Source organism: Nycticebus coucang, chromosome 5, assembly GCF_027406575.1.
Source record: "Nycticebus coucang isolate mNycCou1 chromosome 5, mNycCou1.pri, whole genome shotgun sequence".
In the NCBI taxonomy this organism is placed as follows: domain Eukaryota; kingdom Metazoa; phylum Chordata; class Mammalia; order Primates; family Lorisidae; genus Nycticebus; species Nycticebus coucang.
This window is the reverse complement of record NC_069784.1, coordinates 125352970-125372683: the sequence shown is the minus strand read 5'-3', so window position 1 is coordinate 125372683 and position 19714 is coordinate 125352970. Positions and strand designations below refer to the sequence as shown.

The 19714-nt window shown below is 41.2% G+C and overlaps 1 protein-coding gene across 1 annotated transcript; it reads right to left on the bottom strand.

The window, feature by feature from the left end:
- Positions 1–1723: 1723 nt before the first annotated feature.
- GINM1 (glycosylated integral membrane protein 1) lies at positions 1724–19705 on the bottom strand. The gene is made up of 8 exons (XM_053591592.1): positions 19528–19705; positions 11226–11285; positions 10971–11067; positions 10089–10240; positions 9360–9516; positions 8460–8590; positions 6366–6529; positions 1724–1931 (listed from the first exon to the last, which is right to left on the bottom strand). The coding sequence occupies exons 1-8, from the start codon at positions 19648–19650 to the stop codon at positions 1820–1822; spliced, it is 996 nt and encodes a 331-aa protein (XP_053447567.1). The 5' UTR covers positions 19651–19705; the 3' UTR covers positions 1724–1819.
- Between the last annotated feature and the right edge of the window lie 9 nt (positions 19706–19714).

The following is a 19714-nucleotide window of genomic DNA, read 5'->3' as shown; positions in this document are numbered from 1 at the left end:
CAACACTCTGGGAGGCAAAGGCAGGTGGATCACTTGAGCTCAAGAGTTTGAGACCAGCCTGAGCAAGAGAGAGATCCTGTCTCTACCAAAAAAAAAAAAAAATAGCCAAGTGTTGTGGTGGGCACCTGTAATCCCACTACTCGGGAGGCTGAGGCAAGAGGATCTCTTGAGCCCAGGAATTTGAGGTTGCTGTGAGCTGTGATGCCACAGCACTCTACCCAGTCTCACTCAAGTGAGACTGTCTCTAAATAAATGAAAAAAAGTCTTGCCTAATTTTTATTTTGCCTACATAAAACGCTGCACTATAGGCAAGTAGGTATTTTCCTAAGCCTGTGCCACTCATACTCCAATTAAATTCATTAACTCTTACATGTTAAAGTAATAGTTATGGTAAAGTAAAAGCTAGTAAGTGAAACAAAAGTTAATGGTATAAAATTTTAGATAAGATTTCCAATTATGATTACTTATGATAGCTTATTGTATCCTCCCAACCAGAGCCTCAAGGGATTGAATGCCGTGCTATGGTCCCAAGTCTGGCTGGGAAGGAGAAAAGTTAGGACAGGAATTTGCTAACTGCAAAGCATGCTCTGCAGCAGACCATGTAACCATCTAAATTTTTTTCTTTGCTAGAATCTAGAATCTTACCGTCAAGAGACAAAATTAAGACCCTGTGATCATTTGGAGTTAAAATTGCTGCTTTCTAACAATTTATGTAACGAGGAAGGGCATAAAGAAAAAGCATTACTAACTGGTAACTTTAGGATAAAATTATAAATTGCATGCTATTATTTTTCTAGCTCAGTGTAATGTATTAATTAAAAAGTTAGGCAAAATGAAATAATTACTTTCTTCATTTTACTAACTCATCCTTCACCCCCCTAAATATGCATCTATTTAGCCTAAATAGAAAGTGGTTTAAAAACCAACCATTACTTTCTTGGACAAGGGTTTTTAAATGATAGGTTGCAATTAAAAAAAAGTTAATGATCAACATAAAGTATCACAAAAAGATAAGGTATATATACTAGGCTACTTTGTAAAATATGTCAATATAAGTGATGGTTTAAAAACCAAGATAATACAACACCGTAGGGTTAATAGCACTATACCTAGAATCACAAGATGAAGGACACAGCACAATGCCTGATACTGATGAACTCAACTGATGTGAGCCTTGGTTTAGCCAGTGTAAATGAAAGGAACTATAAAGTAATTATCTCCCGGGCAAAGTTTCTATTATCTGTAACCAAAACAGCTATACTTTTTTCTTCAAAAAAGTTTATTTTAGAGTGAGAACATGTCACTACCACTTTTGAATCCTGGTACATTCAAGTAGTCTTGGTACAGGATACAATCAAATCACAATGTATGTCAATGATTTTACACTGAGACATATACTTAATATAAAGGCACATTGTACTGAATAAAAAAGTGTTATTAAGTTCTTGAACTTTTAAATTAGAATTTTATAAAGTGCTTTTCATAAAGTCTTATATATTATAGTAATTAAGTGAATATAATTTCCTAAACAAAGGCACCTTGAAATGTATTGGCACATGGCATTTTTCTTGTCTTTCTCTTTTTTGTAATTTAAAAGTCTCTTCACAGGCCTTGTCTTCCACTTCGTTTAAATTTTCCATCATCTGAATAACCAGCCCTTTTAGAGAATAAGGTGAACTTTAAACTTGGCACTGTAAAGGTCAATTTTCAGGCAGTCTTAGGAGTTTAGCAATTTCTCTAGTGTATAAACTGATTCTTACTTATTTAAAAAAAATTATATTCAAGTGGCAAATTCCATGATTTGAGATGGTGTTTTTTTTTAAGTACATGTCTTATCTTCAAGGTTTTTAGATGTTTTCTCAAAATCATTTGGATACAAGTTGATGGCTGTCACAGGTATAACATTCACTTTATCCAACTGAAGAATTCCTCTGAAATAGAAAATGATTAATTACTATTAAAATTAAGTATTTCCGTGCCGTGCCTGTGGCTCAGTGTGTAGGGCGCTGGCCCCATATAGGGGTGGGTGGTGGGTTCGAACCCAGCCCAGCCTAACTGCAACAAAAAATAGCTGGGCGTTGTGATGGGCACCTGTAGTCCCAGCTACTTTGGAGGCTGAGGCAAGAGAATCGCCTAAGCCCAATAGCTTGGATGTTGCTGTGAACTGTGACTCCACAGCACTCTACCGAAACACAGGGTGACACAGTGAGACTCTTGTCTCTTAAAAAGAAAAAAAAAAAAAATTAAATATTTCCTCTGCCTGTATTTTGGTAAGATAGGCTATTTCAAGGGTAGAAATTAAATCTACAGTCAGGTGCTTTTGCTTCATTCTATTTAAAAGTTTATAATGGTTATACAAACTCTGAGCCCAAAGTCACTTTAGCCAAACTGAGGGAATAGAAGTAAAGCATAGGGTAAATAGATCCCCAAGACATAGTTAGGTCCCTAGATATTCCCAGGCTGAGTAAAAAGACTAAGCCCAAGCTCTTTCTAAACAATACCCAAGCCAGTGGAACACAACCATAGCTCTTTAGATAGCATCGCATCTCTCGTTTTTTTACTTAAAATCGCTGACCAAGGAGTAGGTCTTTGGATTGAATCCTAGCCCCTTTATTATAAGTTCAATTATTATCCCAATCATAATATCAACAGAGTTGATAGTTTGTAGAACTGAACAAGCTGATTCTTCTAAAGTTAACAGGGGAGAAATGGTGCAAGAACAGCTATACCATTTTTTTTTTTTTTTTTTGAGACAAAGTCTCAGTATGTTGCCTCAGTAGAGTGCTGTGCTGTCACAGCTCGCAGCAACCTCAAACTCTTTGGGCTTAAGCGATTCTCTTGTCTCAACCTCCCAAGTAGTTGGGACTACAGGTGCTCGCTACAGTAACTAGCTATTTTTTTGTTGTTGCAGTTGTCATTTATGTTTAGCTGGCCCGGCTGGGTTTGAACTCGCCACCCTCGGTGCATGTGGTCGGCACTGTAACCACTGTGCTGTGGGCGCCGCCAGCTATAACATTTTTTAAGAAAAATTAAGGAGAAAAGAGAGTTGTCCTAACCAGTTATCAAAGGTTTTATTAAAACACTGTAATTAAAAGTGTGGTACTGGCACAAATAGATCATTGGAGCAGAAGACAGTCCACAAACAGACTAACGCATAAGGAAATTTAGTTTATAATCAAGTAACGTTCTAAGTCAATGACAAATTACTAATGGAATAGTCTCTGTTTGGAAACCAATTATATTACTTTAGTTTAAAGTATACACAAAAGTTGTAAGAGAAAAACTCAATTTAGTTCAACTTGGGAGGGGAGGGAGATTGGTGTGCTCCCACCTAATGGGCACAATGTTAAGGGTATATGGCACATTTCCTGGGTGCAGGACACAACTACAACAGAGCTAACCTTGCCTAAGAAACACAAACTTTTTAACCTAATCATTTATACCCTTACATTAATCTGAAAAAATTTTTTAAAGTATACACAAAAGTGGTAGTAAAAAGTAAGTTTTAAGAAAACAGCATTTTAAGATGGGAAAGGCTGGTCTACTTAGGCAAAATAAAAACCTTAGAAGCCATAAAATAACATGAATTGCTTAAAAGTTTTTTTTATTTGACACAGAGTCTTACTTTGTAAGTCAGTAGAGTGCAGTGTCACAGCTCACGGCAACCTCAAACTCTTGGGCTCAAGCAGTCCTCTTGCCTAAGCCTTATGAGTAGCTGGGAGTACAGGCACCTGCTACAATGCCTGACTATTTTTAGAAACAGAGTCTCACACTTGCTTAGGCTGGTCTCGAACCTGCGAGCTAGGCAGTCCACCTGCTTCAGCCTCCCAGAGTGCTAGGATCACTGGCCACTATGCTCAGCCTAAACCTAAAGCTTTTGTACGATCTGAGATGCCATAAACAAGAGCAAAAGACGAATGGTAGTCTGGGATTAAAAAAAAAAAAATTTCTCATATACAGCACACATGTACAGCAGACAAAGGAGCTCCGATGTATTAGTGATTACACAAAAGGCAACACAACTAAAAAATGGCCAAGACCGGGAGTGACGGCTCACACTATATCTTAGCACCTGAGAAGCTAAGGCAGGATTGTAGCCTGGACAACACAGCAAGACTCCGTCTCTACAAAATGTAAGAAAAATTAGCTGGATGTGGTGACGCACATCTATAGTCCCAGCTACTTGGGAGGCTGAGGCAAGAGAATCACCTAAGCCTAAGAGCTGGAGGTTGCTGTGAGCTGTGACGCCACAGCACTCTATGGAGAGTGACAAATTGAGATTCTTGTCTCTAAAAAAAGAAAAACTAGCTGGGCCCTGTGGTGGGTGCCTATAGTTCCAGCTACTTGGGAGGCTGAGGCAAGAGGATTTCTTGAGCCCAAGAGTTTGAGGTATTTGTGAGCTATGACACCAAGGCACTCTACCCAGGGTGATAGAGTCAGACTTTGTCTCAAAAAAACCTAAAATGACTAACTGTTTAACTTGTGGAAATGCTAAATGCTAACAACAATTCATTTTAAAATTTATTACAAAATTATTCCTTTGATTAGAAAGTCAAATATAGGCTCAGTGCCTGTAGGTCAGGGGCTGGGATGCTAGCCATATACACCAGAGCTGGCGGGTTTGAACCCAGCCCGGGCCTGCCAAACAACAATGACAACTACAACCAAACACTAACCAGGCAGTGTGGCGGGTGCCTGTAGTCCCAGCTACTTGGGAGGCTGAGGCAAGAGAATCGCTTAAGCCCAAGAGTTTGAGGTTGCTGTGAGTTGTGATGCCAGGGCACTGTACCGAGGGTGACATAGTGAGACTGTCTCAAAAAAAAAAAGTCAAATACAGGTGGCACCCATAGCTCAGTGGGTAGGGTATGGCACATACACTGAGGCTGGTGGGTTTGAATCTGGCCAGAGCCTGCCAAACAACAATGACAACTGTAACAAAAAAAAATAGCCAGGCGTTGTGGCGAGCGCCCACAGTCCCAGCTACTTGGGAAGCTGAGGCAAGTGAATCGCTTGAGCCCAAAAGTTTGAGGTTGCTGGGAAATGTGACACCACTCACAGCACTCTATCCAGGGTGACAGCTTGAGAAAAAAAGTAAAGAAGATAGTCCCCTCTACTACTCTCATTCCTACTCATTAGAGGGAACTTCTCATTCTGAAAATTTTCTATGCGTAAGTACATACTACACACAATACTTCTGTTTCACCCAAATGCAAACGTACTGTTTTGCAACTTTTCCCTCTACCTAACAGATTTTCTTCAGCTATGATTTATTCGAGCCCTCGCTGAAACAGTTAGAGGAGGATTCTTACCTTGCCTGTTTTCTATTACAAACAATGCTGCAATGAATATCCTGCCAGTTTTGACATGAACTACATTTTAAACTGATACTATGGGGTTGAAAATACATAGTAAAGTCCTCCTGTTTTGTCCATCTCTGATCATACACATTACATTTTCCATTTATATATTTATTTCTTTTCTTTCCTTAGTTGAGATCGATTGAGACAAGGTTTTGCTATATTGCCCAGGCTGGTCTCAAACCCCTGGCCTTAAGTGATCCTCCTGCCTTGACCTCCCAAAAGGCACACACAAAATTAAAGAATTATAGGCAGAACCACCATGCACAGCCAAGTTTAAGTTCTTGTTTTCTTTTTTCATTTTCTAAAAATTTCAGATTAAGCCAGGTGCAGTAGTTCACACCTGTAATCCTAGCACTCTAGGAGGCTGAGGCAGGTGGATTACTTGAGCTCACAAGCTCAAGACCAGCCTGAGAAAGAGCAAGACCCCATCTCTAAAAGAAAATAGCCAAGCATTTGGGTGCCTGTAGTCCCAGCTACATGGGAGGCTAAGGCAAGAGGATCGCTTAAGCCCAAGAGTTGAAGGTTGCTGTGAGTTATGACTCCACAACACTCTACCAACGGCAACAAAGTGAAACTGTCTCAAAAAATTTTTCAGATTAATATGAGGATACAAATGATTAGATTACACTGTTTACATTTCTTAGAGTCCACGTTGTAATTGAGCCCTTCACTCAGGAGGTCTGCCATATACACCTAGATTGTGCCCATTAGGTGAGAGCTTGCCAATCCCTTTCCTCTGCCTTTCTCCCCCTTTCCTTCCTTTCCAAATTTAAGTTCCTAAACAGCAGAGTTTGTCTTATTTGCATTTGAATCTTTGAGTTTCTTGATCACACTAGGTATTCAATAAATGAGTTTTAATTTGCTAAACTTGGAAGATAGCCTACAAAAAAATAGGTGTTATTTTCCCTCCTACTCGTCTTACCCTTCATTTTCATATTTCCTAGATAAATATCTCTTATTTTTTTTAATTATTAAAAGTATTGTTTCAAAAACAAGAACACTTACTTGTATTCAGAAACTGGAAAAAGCACCTTTAAAATGGTTATTATCACAGCTGCTCCGGTAATTCCAACCACCATGACGTTCAAAAACATAAAGAATACTGGGAAAACACTGCTCCAGAACCTGCAGAGATCTTTTCTAAACTTTTCCATCCACTGACACATCACCTAAAAAGAGTTTTGATTAGATATGTAAGTTTCAATGAGTTCTAAAAATAAACTTTAAATTTTTTAATGTTTTAGCTTTGGTGTGGTGAAAATATTCTGTAATTTGATTGTGTTGGTGGTTATAAGAATGTTTACACTTGTGAAAACTGTATTTTTTCTTTTTTTTTTTTTGAGACAAAGTCTCAACTTTGTTACCCTGGGTTGAGTGCCTTAACGTCCTAGCTCACAGCAACCCCAAACTCTTGGGCTCAAGCATCAATCCTCTTCCCTCAGCCTCCCAAGTAGCTGGGACTACAAGTGCCCGCCACAATGCCCCACTAGTGTTTTTTCTATTTTTAGTAGAAATGGGGTCTCACTCTTGCTCAGGCTAGTCTTAAACTCCTGAGCTCAAACAATCCACCTGACTCAGCCTCTTAAGAGTGCTGGGATTACAGGCATGAGCCACCTTGCCTGGCCACAACTGTATATTTTAAACAGGTACATTTTACTTTAAATTTACTTTATAATGTACCTCAATAAAGCTTTCACAGGACTTGAGCGGTGGCTCATGCCTGTAATCCCAGAACCTGGGAGGCTGAGACAGGCAGATTGCCTGAGCTCACAGGTTCGAGACCAGCCTGAGCTAGAGTGAGACCCTGTCTCTAAAAATAGCTGGACATTGTAGCAGGCACCTGTAGTCCCAGCTACTGGGGAGGCTGAGGCTGGAGGTTGCTGTGAGCTATGCTGCCAGGGCACTCTAACGAGGGCAACAAAGCAAGACTCTGACTCAAAAATAAATAAATAAATAAATAAATAGAAAGCTTTTACAATTTAAAAACTGTACAGGCACAGAAATATTAATATCCTTTAAGATTATTTGTATTGTTTATATTATTTATGTTGTTGTCTAACTACAAATCATGTGAAAATAATGGCTAGCTGACAAGAGATTAGTTAGGCTAGTCCACTTTAAACAAAATGTACCAGAGTCAACTGTTTCTAGTAGTTAGACAAAAGAAAGAAGAGAAAGGAAAACATTAACAGTAGATCTTAGAACAGATTGAGAAGCTCATAGCATATAAAACATGTTTCTATACTCTAAGAGCAAGAGAAGAATTTAAGGTGGGCACTGACGGGTGGGCTATGAAGACAGTCTGTTCAGGGGCTGACCTATAGGGGGAGGCTGGGAAGGCAGGGTGAGGGCGCTATAATCCACACCACTAAAGTGACCCAAATAAGCAATCCTGACCTACAGTGAGAACTCTTCCTTTGAGACTAACCATAAACCCTTATCATTTAAATGAAAATTATTTTGGGTAGGAACTCAGCTAATACAGAAAGAAATACTATAAGCAGTATAAATGTCATGGGTAATAAGAGTACTTAGTAGGTACCAATGTGTATTCATAGGAGTTCCCATCTTACTACAATAACTTCATGAAATACTACTCTATACTACTTTACAGATTAAGTGGGTGCCCCATTATACAGATAAAAAAACTAAAGTTAGATTAAGAATCTGTCTAAGATTATATAATCAGTAAGTGGCAGAACCAAGTTTTAAGCCCAGACAGTTTGACCCAGAAGTATACCCGCAACCACCTGAGCTTACTCACTGGGCAAGACCCTGAGGGCACAATGCACAGGTATATGCAAGGCAAAATGTGAGACAGGAGAAAGAATTTTGGAACTTAAAATTCCAAATGAAATCTTATGCCTTGATAATCATGATCTGACTATATATTATTAAAGGAAGCTTGAGAAGAAAACAGGGGTACCTAAAAACATCACATAAAAACCACCATGATGAGCATTCATTATCACCCAGGCTCCATGGTTCCCACTGTCCAGGTTTCTACCTCATTTTAAATGCTAGGACCTATTTTCTTCATCATAACCATAAATGGTTATGATAAGACCCAATAAAGCTAACTCCAAATATTTGACTTACCTTATATGAAGATGGAGGCTCTGCTCTGAGAGGAGTTTCAGGTAATTTGCCAGGTAAAGCATCTTCATCTACAGTGGTGTCCACATTCCTGATAAGATACTGGCTAGTGGTCTGCAATGAACTAACACTTTCTAATGAAGAGGAAGAGCAAAGTTAACAAATGCTAGGTATAGGCTGGGTCTCTCCTGCTCATCCTAAGATCACTATACTAATAACATTTATGATAGTAAAAACATATATTTTACCACTGGAGAAAAAAATAAACATATTTGAATGTGCACTGATTTAAATCCCAGAGGGAGATAAAACTAAAACAGTTATTAGGGGGTATAAAGCAGTTATGATTTTGTCACACAGAATGCCAAAATTTCTCTTTCAGTGAAAAAATTAATACTTCCTCTAAATCAGTGGTTCTCAACCTTCCTAATGCCACGGCCCTTTAATACAGTTCCTATGGGTCGCGATCCACAGGTTGAGAACCGCTGCTCTAAATGAACTTTACAATATTCTTACTACATATTTTGTGATGAGTACCCAGAGAAAGAGTAGATAATTACCAAAAAATGTTGCTATGCAACCAGCCCTGATGACATTCTACTAAGGCTCAAAATAGATTCCTCAAGTCCTTAAATGGATGTGTAAAGTAATACATGTCATAAAGCATTTTTTACAGAGGCTTATTTCTAAGCACATTAACTATAATTAAAGATATAAAGCAACTTTTGCAAATAGTGGGGCTCAACGGAGTAAGGCGCCAGCCCCATATGCCAAAGGTGGTGGGTTCAAACCCAGCCCCGGCCAAAAAAAACCCAAAAACCTGCAAATAGTGTAAAAATTACAAAGTTCAATAGTATAAGTAATTTCCCTAACGCTTTAAATAATAATAATAATTTAAATTACCTTTTTTGGAGAGGTTGGGAAGAGTAAATAAAATGTCATTGTCTCGGGAAATAGAGTACAGCATGCTTTCTTCCAAAGGAAGGGTGTAGTTTGAATGTCTGAGTACTGCCTGGTTCTTAACTAAAATATCAATTTCAGTGACATCCTTTTGTTGAGTCTATGAAAGAAAAAACGATTACCCTTTATTTTAAATAATGGCATAGCTCCATAAGAATTGAAAAGTGAAAAAAAAAATGAAAAAAAAAGAATTGAAAAATGAATTTTCCTCCCTAATTACTGTAACTAAAACAACTAGTCCTATTCAGACCATCACATTCTACTCCCCTAACCCCCACCTCCACACTAGAGCACTTAATTTGCAATGTTAATAAGATTCCTGTCTGTTTTAGCCCTCACTATTGTCAGCTTAATCTCAGTTATATTTCATTTACATATAGAGTCTTAGAAGAAATAACAGCAGACTATAAACCAAATTCAATCTCTTCACTTAATTTTTCTGTCTAATGATGTTCACATTTTAAGTAATATAAACATGTATGAATATGATCAATAAAAAAATACACTTCAAATGCTAAAATAAGTATACAAAAATCAAAATGATTATTTAGATAAATGATTAGGAAACCTTCCTTATCAAGTCAAAAACAAATAACTGAACACATGCATAATACCCAACACAAATTTAAAGCTTTACAATCTAATTCCCAATTAATAAGCATACTATCTTACTTGTTTTCCATCAATCTCCACTACCTCTTCTTGAATGACAATTAGTTGCAAACTGGAACCAGATGTCATAGGCCACTCATGAACTAAAATCCTTACACTGACAATTCCAAAATATTCTTTTTCCTCCAAATTTTCCAGATTTTCATTCTTCACTATAAAAAAAAGTAGTGACAGCGTTGAACAAAAATTGACACCAAATCGTGTACTAAATTTGATTCTTTAGATGACATTTACATGGAACAAGGCAGTTGTAACCAATTTATTTGGCTCTTTTTTTGAGACAGTCTCACTATGTCACCCTCAGTAGAGTGCTGTGACATTACAGCTCACAGCAACCTCAAACCCTAGGGCTTAAGCAATTCTCTTGCCTCAGCCTCCCTAGTAGCTGGGCCTACTGGTGCCTGCCACAATGCCCAGCTATTTTTTTTTGTAGTTGTCATTGTTTAGCAGGCCGGGGCCAGGCTTGAACCTACCACCTTCAGTGTATGTGACTGACGCCCTACTCACTGAGCTATGGGTACCAAGCCATTTTCCTTTTACTTTTTACTGTGTGGTAAGCACTCGCAGATTTTGGGTCTTGCTATCCCCACTTTTTACCTCTATGCCCATTTTTACATTGATACCAACCTATCAGAAAGTGCAAAAAAAAAAAAAAAAGAAAGTGCAGTTCCATTGGTGCCCATCTCACAGAAGAAAAAGTAAATATTACAGGAATAGCCAATTTAAAATAAGAAAAAAGTTTTTAAACACATTAATGTTATCATACACTCTGATAATGATATATATTTTTATTTTATTTTAAAATATAATATCCAAAAATTGTTTTACTAGTTCAGTATTATTAAAAAAGAACAATCATGGAAATAATTTAGTAGTACTCACCAATCAAAGTCCGATAGCTTATGCGGGTTACACCACTATTTACAGGGAAGTCATTTATATATACCTGTCCACTCTCATAGGTTATGTTAAGAACAACCTTAAAATAAAGCAAGCACATACATAAATTCCAATGTTTATAAATAATGACTTACTCTACATGCCAAAAATACATTATCTAACTAAATTACTTATGTAGATAAAAATCAAATAGGCTGCATAACACTTAACAACATGTTAGAAACATAAAAGACAAACCTGCATTTCCAATGTCTCCCCATCATCTTTCACGGTAGTTACGTTAATTCTGATGCCAGCCTGCAAAACAAATATTACATAAATTGAATAGTTCGCATTTTACAGACTCAGAATAACTCAGCTCTTTTCTTTTTCCCCTCAATTATATTTCTTGTATAATCACTTACAACAGCATTAGAAGAATATTTTAAAAGATCATTTTTTTATTTATAGCTTTCTTTGTACCCTTATTCACCATTCTAATCTTTTATGATATATATTCTTTTTCTATTTAATTATGAAATATATTACATGACAATAAGCAAATACAGACTTTAATAAGAGATTTACACTCCTGCATCTACTACCTAAGTTAAAACCTAGAATATCAGCCCTGCCCTGAAGCCCCTCCAGGGTTCCCCTCCCTTCCCTTAGAGGATTCCCTATACCAACTTCCCTGGTAATCATTTCTTGCTTTTCTTCATAGTTTTACTACCTGTGTATATCTTTCTCTCTCTTTTTTTATTTTTTGCAGTTTTGGGGTGGGGCCGGGTTTGAACCTGCCACCTCCAGTATATGGGGCCTGTGCCCTACTCCTTGAGCCAGAGGTGCTGCCCTCTTTTTTTTGTTTTAAGACAGTTTCACTCTGTCCCCATGGTGTCATCGTAGCTCACAGCAACCTCAAACTCCTTGGTTCAAACCATCCTCTTGCCGCACCTCCCAAGTATGTGGGATGACAGGCATGGACCACAATGCCCAGCTGGGTTTTTTTTAATAGTAGAGATTGGGTCTCACTCTTTCTCAGGCTGGTCTTGAACTCTGGCTCTCAAGCAAACCATGAGCCTCGGCCTCCCACTGTTCTACAGGTGTGAACCGCTGTATCCAGCCTTTGCATTTCTCTCTAAACAACATATTACGTCTGACCTTTATATAAGTGGAATAATTTTTTTAAAGAGACAGGCCCTCACTCTTATGATGTAGGCTGGAGTGCAGTGGCACGATCACAGCTCATTGTAGCCTCAAGCTCAAGCCATCCTCCTGAGTAGCTGGGACTATAGGCGTGTGCCACCAAGTTCAGCTACTTAATAAAAAATTTGTTCCAGAAATGGTGTCTCACACTATGTTGCCCAGGCTGGTATCAAATTCCTAGGCTCAAGCAATCCCCTTCCTTGGCCTCCCAAAGCTGGCATTACAAGCGTGAGCCACCACACCCAGTCCAGTGGAATAATATTGTATATATTGTTCTGGAACTCCTTTCCTTTAGTTAAAATTGTTGATGCATGGAGTCACTTACTTACAGTACCATGTACATTCCATCATCTAACAACCAATGTACTTATTCATTCCACTACTCTTGGACATCTGAGTTATTTCCAACATTTTTGCTTTAGAAACAAAGCTGCTCTGATCTTTCCCTGAGTGTCTCTTAGACAAGTATCTGCAGTTATACTTCCTTCCAAGGTATGATCAAAAGCAGCCTATCCAAATATTTTAGTTTATTGATGACATGCTTTCCATCAGGAAAACACTACTTTATGTATTCCACAGAAACTAAAAGCTGTCATTTGCAAATCAAAGTCTTTCCTAAATGTATTCACAGATACACATTGTTTTGGGTTTTTGTTTTTTTTTTTTCTTTTTGAGACAGAGCCTCAAGCTGTCACCCTGCATACAGTACGGTGACATCAAAGCTCACAGCAACCTCCAACTCCTGGGCTCAAGCCATTCTCCTGCCTCTGCCTCCCAAGTAACTGGGACTATAGGCGCCCACCACAACGCCTGGCTATTGGTTGCCGCCGTCATTGTTGTTTATATCCACAGCTCCAGTGTATTCGGCTGGCGCCTTAGCCGCTTAAACCACAGGCGCTGAGCCACAGATACACATTATTATCCCACAATAAAAACAACACTCTTCTCATATACATTTTCCTTGGGGTTGTATTCTTAACTTTGAAATAAGAAAATATTTATAAACATCAAAAATAAGACAAGTATATTTACTGGTACCGAGAGCATTCTCAATACTTTGCATAATTTCCAACAAATGAGAGAATAAAACTGAGGTGATTTCATGAGGTTGATTCCTGGAATAACTTGTGGAATAGGACTTATACCATTTAAGGCCCACATCAGACATTTAGGCTGAATCTGGAACTCTTCCCAATTCTCCTGGGAAGCTTTCCAACTAGTGATTCCTTAGAACCAGCCCACTTTCTCCCAGCCCACCTTGATCTAGATTAAGCTTGGGGTACAGCCAATAGTACCTAACATTCAATTAGCTATCAAATATCAATAGCTATATTGTTTTGTGTCCAAATGCCAGTCAACTATTTCTCTTTCCAAACTACAAGATCCACTAAATGTAAAATACAGTTTTAAAGGCTCACAGGTAAGTCTTCAATGATGCTTTTTAAGAAACCTTTCTAGCACTCAGGGAGGCCAAGGCAGGTGGATTGCCTGAACTCACGAGTTCAAGAACAGCCTAAGCAGAGAGAGATTAAAGATGGCGGCCGAGTAACAGCTTCCCTGCAACTGGGAACAGCGAGTCTGGGGAGACAAGACTCCAGGCATCTCTGGCCAGTGGGATCTGCCTATAATCATCCCTTTGAGGATACAGGGAGCCAGCAAGGGACTTCTGGACCCCAAGAGGAGGACAAAAACAGTGGAAAACTGGCAAGGGGTTGCGTGTGTTTGATGGACCTAATCACGCCGGCAACCACAAGCAGGCTATTTTGCCCCCAACGTTCTCATCAGAGTGGGGAGGCGACAGGAAGGCCTCCTGCCTGGGAGCCACCAAGCACAGCAGCCTCTGGAGGGAGATGCAGCCCCTCCCCATCCTCTCCCTCCCAGGTGAAGACACACAGGTAAGCAGGGTGGAAACCTCAACCCAGAGACTTCTGTCCTCATCTGCCTATAGCCCCAGCCACCCGTCCCCACTGTGACAGGACAGAGCAGCTGACATGATGCTCCCCTCTGCTCACAGAGTCCATCTTTCTTGCAGATGTCTGTATATCCACAGCCAGAGAAAGAGCATTTGAGAAACACAGCAATGGCTGACAGTCGAAAACTTACAAGTATCTTTGCAAATTAGAAAACAAAGTGAACTTCACATCTTTTATGTTTACCTGGATGGAGCTGGAACATATTCCTCTTAGTATCTCAAGAATGGACAAAAAAGTATCCAATGTACTCAATACTACCATGAAATCAATATATTACACACTCATATGAATGGCAAAACATAACTATAGTCCAGAATGAAGAGGGAAGAGGAGGGGGGGATATGGGAGGAGGGAGGGTATTTGGGGGGACCTCACCTAACATGCATGATGCAATGGTACAATTCAAAACTATTAAGAAATGAGTATAGGGCGGCCCCTGTGGCTCAAGGAGTAGGGCGCCGGTCCCATATGCCAGAGGTGGCAGGTTCAAACCTAGCCCTGGCCAAAAAAAAAACCCCCCCCAAAAAAAGAAATGAGTATACTTGTGATGGATGTGTTACTTAGTTCAATGAAAGCATTTCACATTGTATATCGAAGCAGCACCCTGAACCCCATAAATGCATCAATGTACAAAGTCATGATTTCATAAAATAAAAAGGCTCAGCGCCTATAGCTCAAGCGCATAAGGTGCCAGCAAAAAAAAAAAAAAAAAGAACAGCCTAAGCCAGAGCAAGACCTTGTTTCTCAAAATAGCTGGGCGTTGTGGCAGGCGCCTGTTGTCCCAGCTACTTGGGAGGCGGAGGCAAGTGAATCACTTAAGTCCAAGAGTTTGAGGTTATTGTGAGCTATGACACCACTGCACTCTACTGAGGACACCAAAGTGAGGCTCTGCCTCAAAAAAAAAAAAAAAAAAAAAGAAAGAAAGAAAAGAAACCTTTCTCTAACTTATGCCTCTCAGCAGTGCACACTATAGGGTTAGTAATTTATTGCACTTACAGGTACGACCTGCCTACTGAAATACACGGTTTGGGTGGTGCCCGTAGCTCAGTGGGTAAGGCGCTGGCCACGTATACTGAGGCTGGTGGGTTCGAACCCGGCCCAGGCCAGCTAAAACAACAATGACAACTACAATAAAAAAAAGAAAAAAATAGCCAGGCGTTGTGGTGGGCTGTAGTCCCAGCTACTTGGGAGGTTGAGGCAAGAGAATCGCTTAAGCCCAAGAGTTGAAGGTTGCTGTAAGCTGTGAGGCCTGGGCACTCTACCCAGGGCGACTCTGTCTCAAAAAAATAAAAAAAACACGGTTTGAAAAAGACAATTAACAAGGTGGTGCCTGTGCCTCAGTGGGTATATGGCACCAGCCCCATATACCCAGGGTGGCGGGTTCAAACTGCAACTAAAAAATAGCTGGGCATTGTGGTGGGCGCCTGTAGTCCCAGCTACTTGGGAGGCTGAGGCAAGAGAATCGCCTAAGCCCAGGAGTCGGAGGTTGCTGTGAGCTGTGACATTACAGCACTCCATGGAGGGTGATAAAGTGAGATTCTGCCTCAAAACAAAAAAAAAAAAAAAAAAAAGACAATTAACAGACCACAGCTATGGTGCATCTTACAAGGGTACATGTGAAACTTACTAAATGTAGAATATAAATGTCTTAACACAATAACTAAGAAAATGCCAGGAAGGCTATGTTAACCAGTGTGATTAAAATATTTCAAATTGTATATAAAAGCAGTGCATGGTACACCATGATTGCATTAATGTACACAGCTATGATTTAATAATAATAATAATAATAATAATAATAAAACAGACACAAGCACACTGTATTTTCCAGGGAACCAATTTCAGTGAAATTATTTTTTGGTCTTTCTGAATGATTTCATTGTAGAAAGGAATCACATTCCCTACAGCTTCCTCAGCTGCAATTTTGGGGCTTGGTCACATTTCTTGCTCTTCCTGAGGATCTCTGATTGAACTAGAAGTTCAGGCTTGTGAACCTGGGTTGCATATACTAGAAAGTGCATGGCAACACTGAAAAGATTCCCTCTCCACAAATTTTCAATTCTTCCCTCTAATTCCTCTTTTTTTTTTTTTTTTGTAGAGACAGAGTCTCACTTTATCACCCTTAGTAGAGTGTGGTGGTGTCACACAACTCACAGCAACCTCCAACTCTCGGGCTTAGGTGATTCTCTCGCCTCAGCCTCCCAGGCGCCCACCACAATGCCCGGCTATTTTTATTTTTATTTTTTTGCATTTTTGGCTGGGGCTGGCCTTGAACCTGCCACCTCCAGCATATGGGGCCAACGCTCTACTCCTGTTTTTTTTTTTTTTTGCAGAGACAGAGTCTCACTGTACCGCCCTCGGGTAGAGTGTCGTGGCGTCACACAGCTCACAGCAACCTCTAACTCTTGGGCTTAGGCGATTCTCTTGCCTCAGCCTCCTGAGCAGCTGGGACTACAGGCGCCCGCCACGACGCCCGGCTATTTTTTTGTTGCAGTTTGGCAGGGGCTGGGTTTGAACCCGCCACCCTCAGCATATGGGGCCTGCGCCCTACTCACTGAGCCATAGGCGCCGCCCAATACTCTATTCCTTTGAGCCACAGGCGCCCCCCCCCCCGCCCCAATTCCTTTAACTCACAGGATGCCCACCTGAGACACAACAGGCTTCCTAAGGATAAAGGTAATAGACACCTGGTTTAAAATAAGTCTGAGGGAAATATGCCAAATATATAGTTATGAATATAAGAAAGTATCCTCTGAATGCCTCTCCTTGGTGAATAAGTTACTTTAAAATTAGAAGAACATACTATAAAGACTTTTATGATTTTCAATCGTGGGTTGACCTCAACTTCTGACACCTGCATACCTAAAAACAGAAAACACTTATGGGCGGCGCCAGTAGCTCAGTGAGTAGGGCGCCGGCCCCATATGCCGAGGGTGGCGGGTTCAAACCCAGCCCCGGCCAAACGGCAACAAAAAAATAGCCGGGCGTTGTGGCGGGCGCCTGTAGTCCCAGCTGCTCGGGAGGCTGAGGCAAGAGAATCGCGTAAGCCCAAGAGTTAGGGGTTGCTGTGAGCCGTGTGACGCCACGGCACTCTACCCGAGGGTGGTACAGTGAGACTCTGTCTCTACAAAAAAAAAAAAAAAAAAAAAAAAAAAAGAAAACACTTATGATTCAAAAAATCTAAATCACTTAAATAAGACAAGGAGAACTTTTCCTGACTTGAATGCATTTTTCTCAAATTTACATCAGGCTAGATAAAAGTATGGGCGGATATGTAATAAGGCAAGTACAGTAAAATGTTCATTGTAGTCTGTTTGCACTGTTCAACATGGTACCCACTCATCACCTTTGACTATTTAAATTTAAATTAATAAAAATTGTAAAACTCAGGCAGCGCCTGTGGCTCAGTGAGCAGGGCGCTGGCCCCATATTCTGAAGGTGGTGGGTTCAAACCCAGCCCCTGCCAAACTGCAACCAAAAAAAAAAAAAAATTTGTAGAACTCAGTTCTTTCCTGCCCAGGCCACATTTCAAGTGCTCAGTGGCCATAGTAGTCTAGTGGCCACTCCAATGCAGAGAGCAGACATAACCACTGTGCAAAGTTCTCCTGGACAGCAAGAAAACTGTCAGGTGTACAGACCACGGTAAACTTCTTTCAAATTGTCTATATATTTGGAAATTTTTCACAAAACATGGAAAAAAGTTCTTATCACGTGGCTTCAGCTTCCCACATACACATTCCAAATAATAAGATTCTCCTTCTAGTTGCTCAGCATTCATTTAATCTGTGAAACCGTGAGTTTAGATATGAACTTTCCAAAAGTGGAATGAAGGTCTAAGAAGGGAGAACTAAAATGATCAAATCACTAAGGGCCAGCCAGCATTGCAGTGTAGTTTAAGCTTGCAGTCCAAATGTATTTTTCTCCACATTATATAGACACAAATGTCTCTTTGGACACCTAAGTGTTGATTATGAATTTTTAAAATTTAAAAAAGGGGGAAATAATATCCACATTTCTAGGACTTTAAAATTGTTTCATTTTTATTTGGTGTCTTTGTGCCGGTCCATTGAAGTCATTTTTTAAAACCAGATGCAACTGCACACTTAAAATTTCAGATATAAGCGGTTCTTAAGGCACCTCATGAATATTGAGGTTTCCTAGAATGCCCCAGCAGAACTGAAAATGATAAATGCTCTTCATTTTTGTATTAACATGGAGTAACACCATTACTCTGAAACATTAAAAGTAAAAAAAAATGGGCGGCGTCCGTGGCTCAGTGAGTAGGGCGCCGGCCCCATATACCGAGGGTGGTGGATTTGAACCCGGCTCCAGCCAAACTGCAACAAAAAAATAGCCGGGCGTTGTGGCGGGCGCCTGTGGTCCCAGCTACTCGGGAGGCTGATGCAAGAGAATCGCCTAAGCCCAAGAGCTGGGGGTTGCTGTGAGCTGTGACGCTACAGCACTCTACTGAGGGCGACAAATTGAGACTCTGTCTCTAAAAACAAACAAAAAAACATGTACCGTGCCAGTCACCTTTGTATTTATAGTATTCTTGTTCAAGTCTAGCCCAGTAAGGCTTACCAATGTAGTTTCTTGTCATTCTTAGAAATTATTTTAAATATTCATACTTCCCTTCCATACACTCAACTAAGGAAAGGCAGATACTGGTTTAAATCTGCACGACTTCACGGCGAAATGGTGAGAATCAACCACCTTTCAATACGATGATGCAATGGTTCCCAAGTCCAGCGGATCAGAACCACCTGGAAGGCATGTTGACGCACAATGCTGGGCCCCGCTCCCATACAGGCCGCACCAAGTTCCCCGGCTATGCCGGTAGCGTCTCGCTCGCAGAATCGCTTCTTTGACACCGGCAAAGAGACGAAGTTGGTGAGCGCCAGGTCTTCCCGCAGCCGCACCTCCCCGCCCACCACGCCGAGCAGGCACAGGTGGCGGCAAACCCGCTCTCCTAGTAGGCAGTTCCCACATTTCTTGGGCACACAAACACTGCCTTGCCCAAGGGCCGGGCGCTACCTCCGGACGGCGCCATTACAAAAGCCTGAGATCACGGGCGATCGCGCACTTTAGACGGCAAAGCAACGTCAGGACGAGCAACAATTCGGGCCGCTCAGACAAGGATCTACCACGCGGTAAACCAGCCCCTTTCGGTTCCCTCCGTTTGCTCCCTCGCCCCCCTTCCACACCACTCCCACCCTGCGACGCCGCCCCCATTTCTTTGGTGGCTGCTCCCCATTCCTCTTTGGGGGACCCAGACCCCGCCTCTGCCCGCCGGAAGGACGTGGGAGGCGTCGTTGCGGACGGCCCGGGCCTCCCCGAGGGTCGGAGCCCAAGAGCAGCCAGCCGTGCCTGCCCTGCCCTACCTGCGGGGCTCGGGACGACAGCGGCAGCGGCTCAGGGGCGCCCGTCGTCAGCCGCGCGGCGGCCGGCAGCACCACGAGAAGGAGCAGCTGGAGGGCAAGCGGCCCCGGCCGAGCGCCCACCATCTTGGACAACCCGGGCGGCGGGTGGCGGGGAGGCGAGGGCGGAGCGGCGGGGGCCGAGCCGACA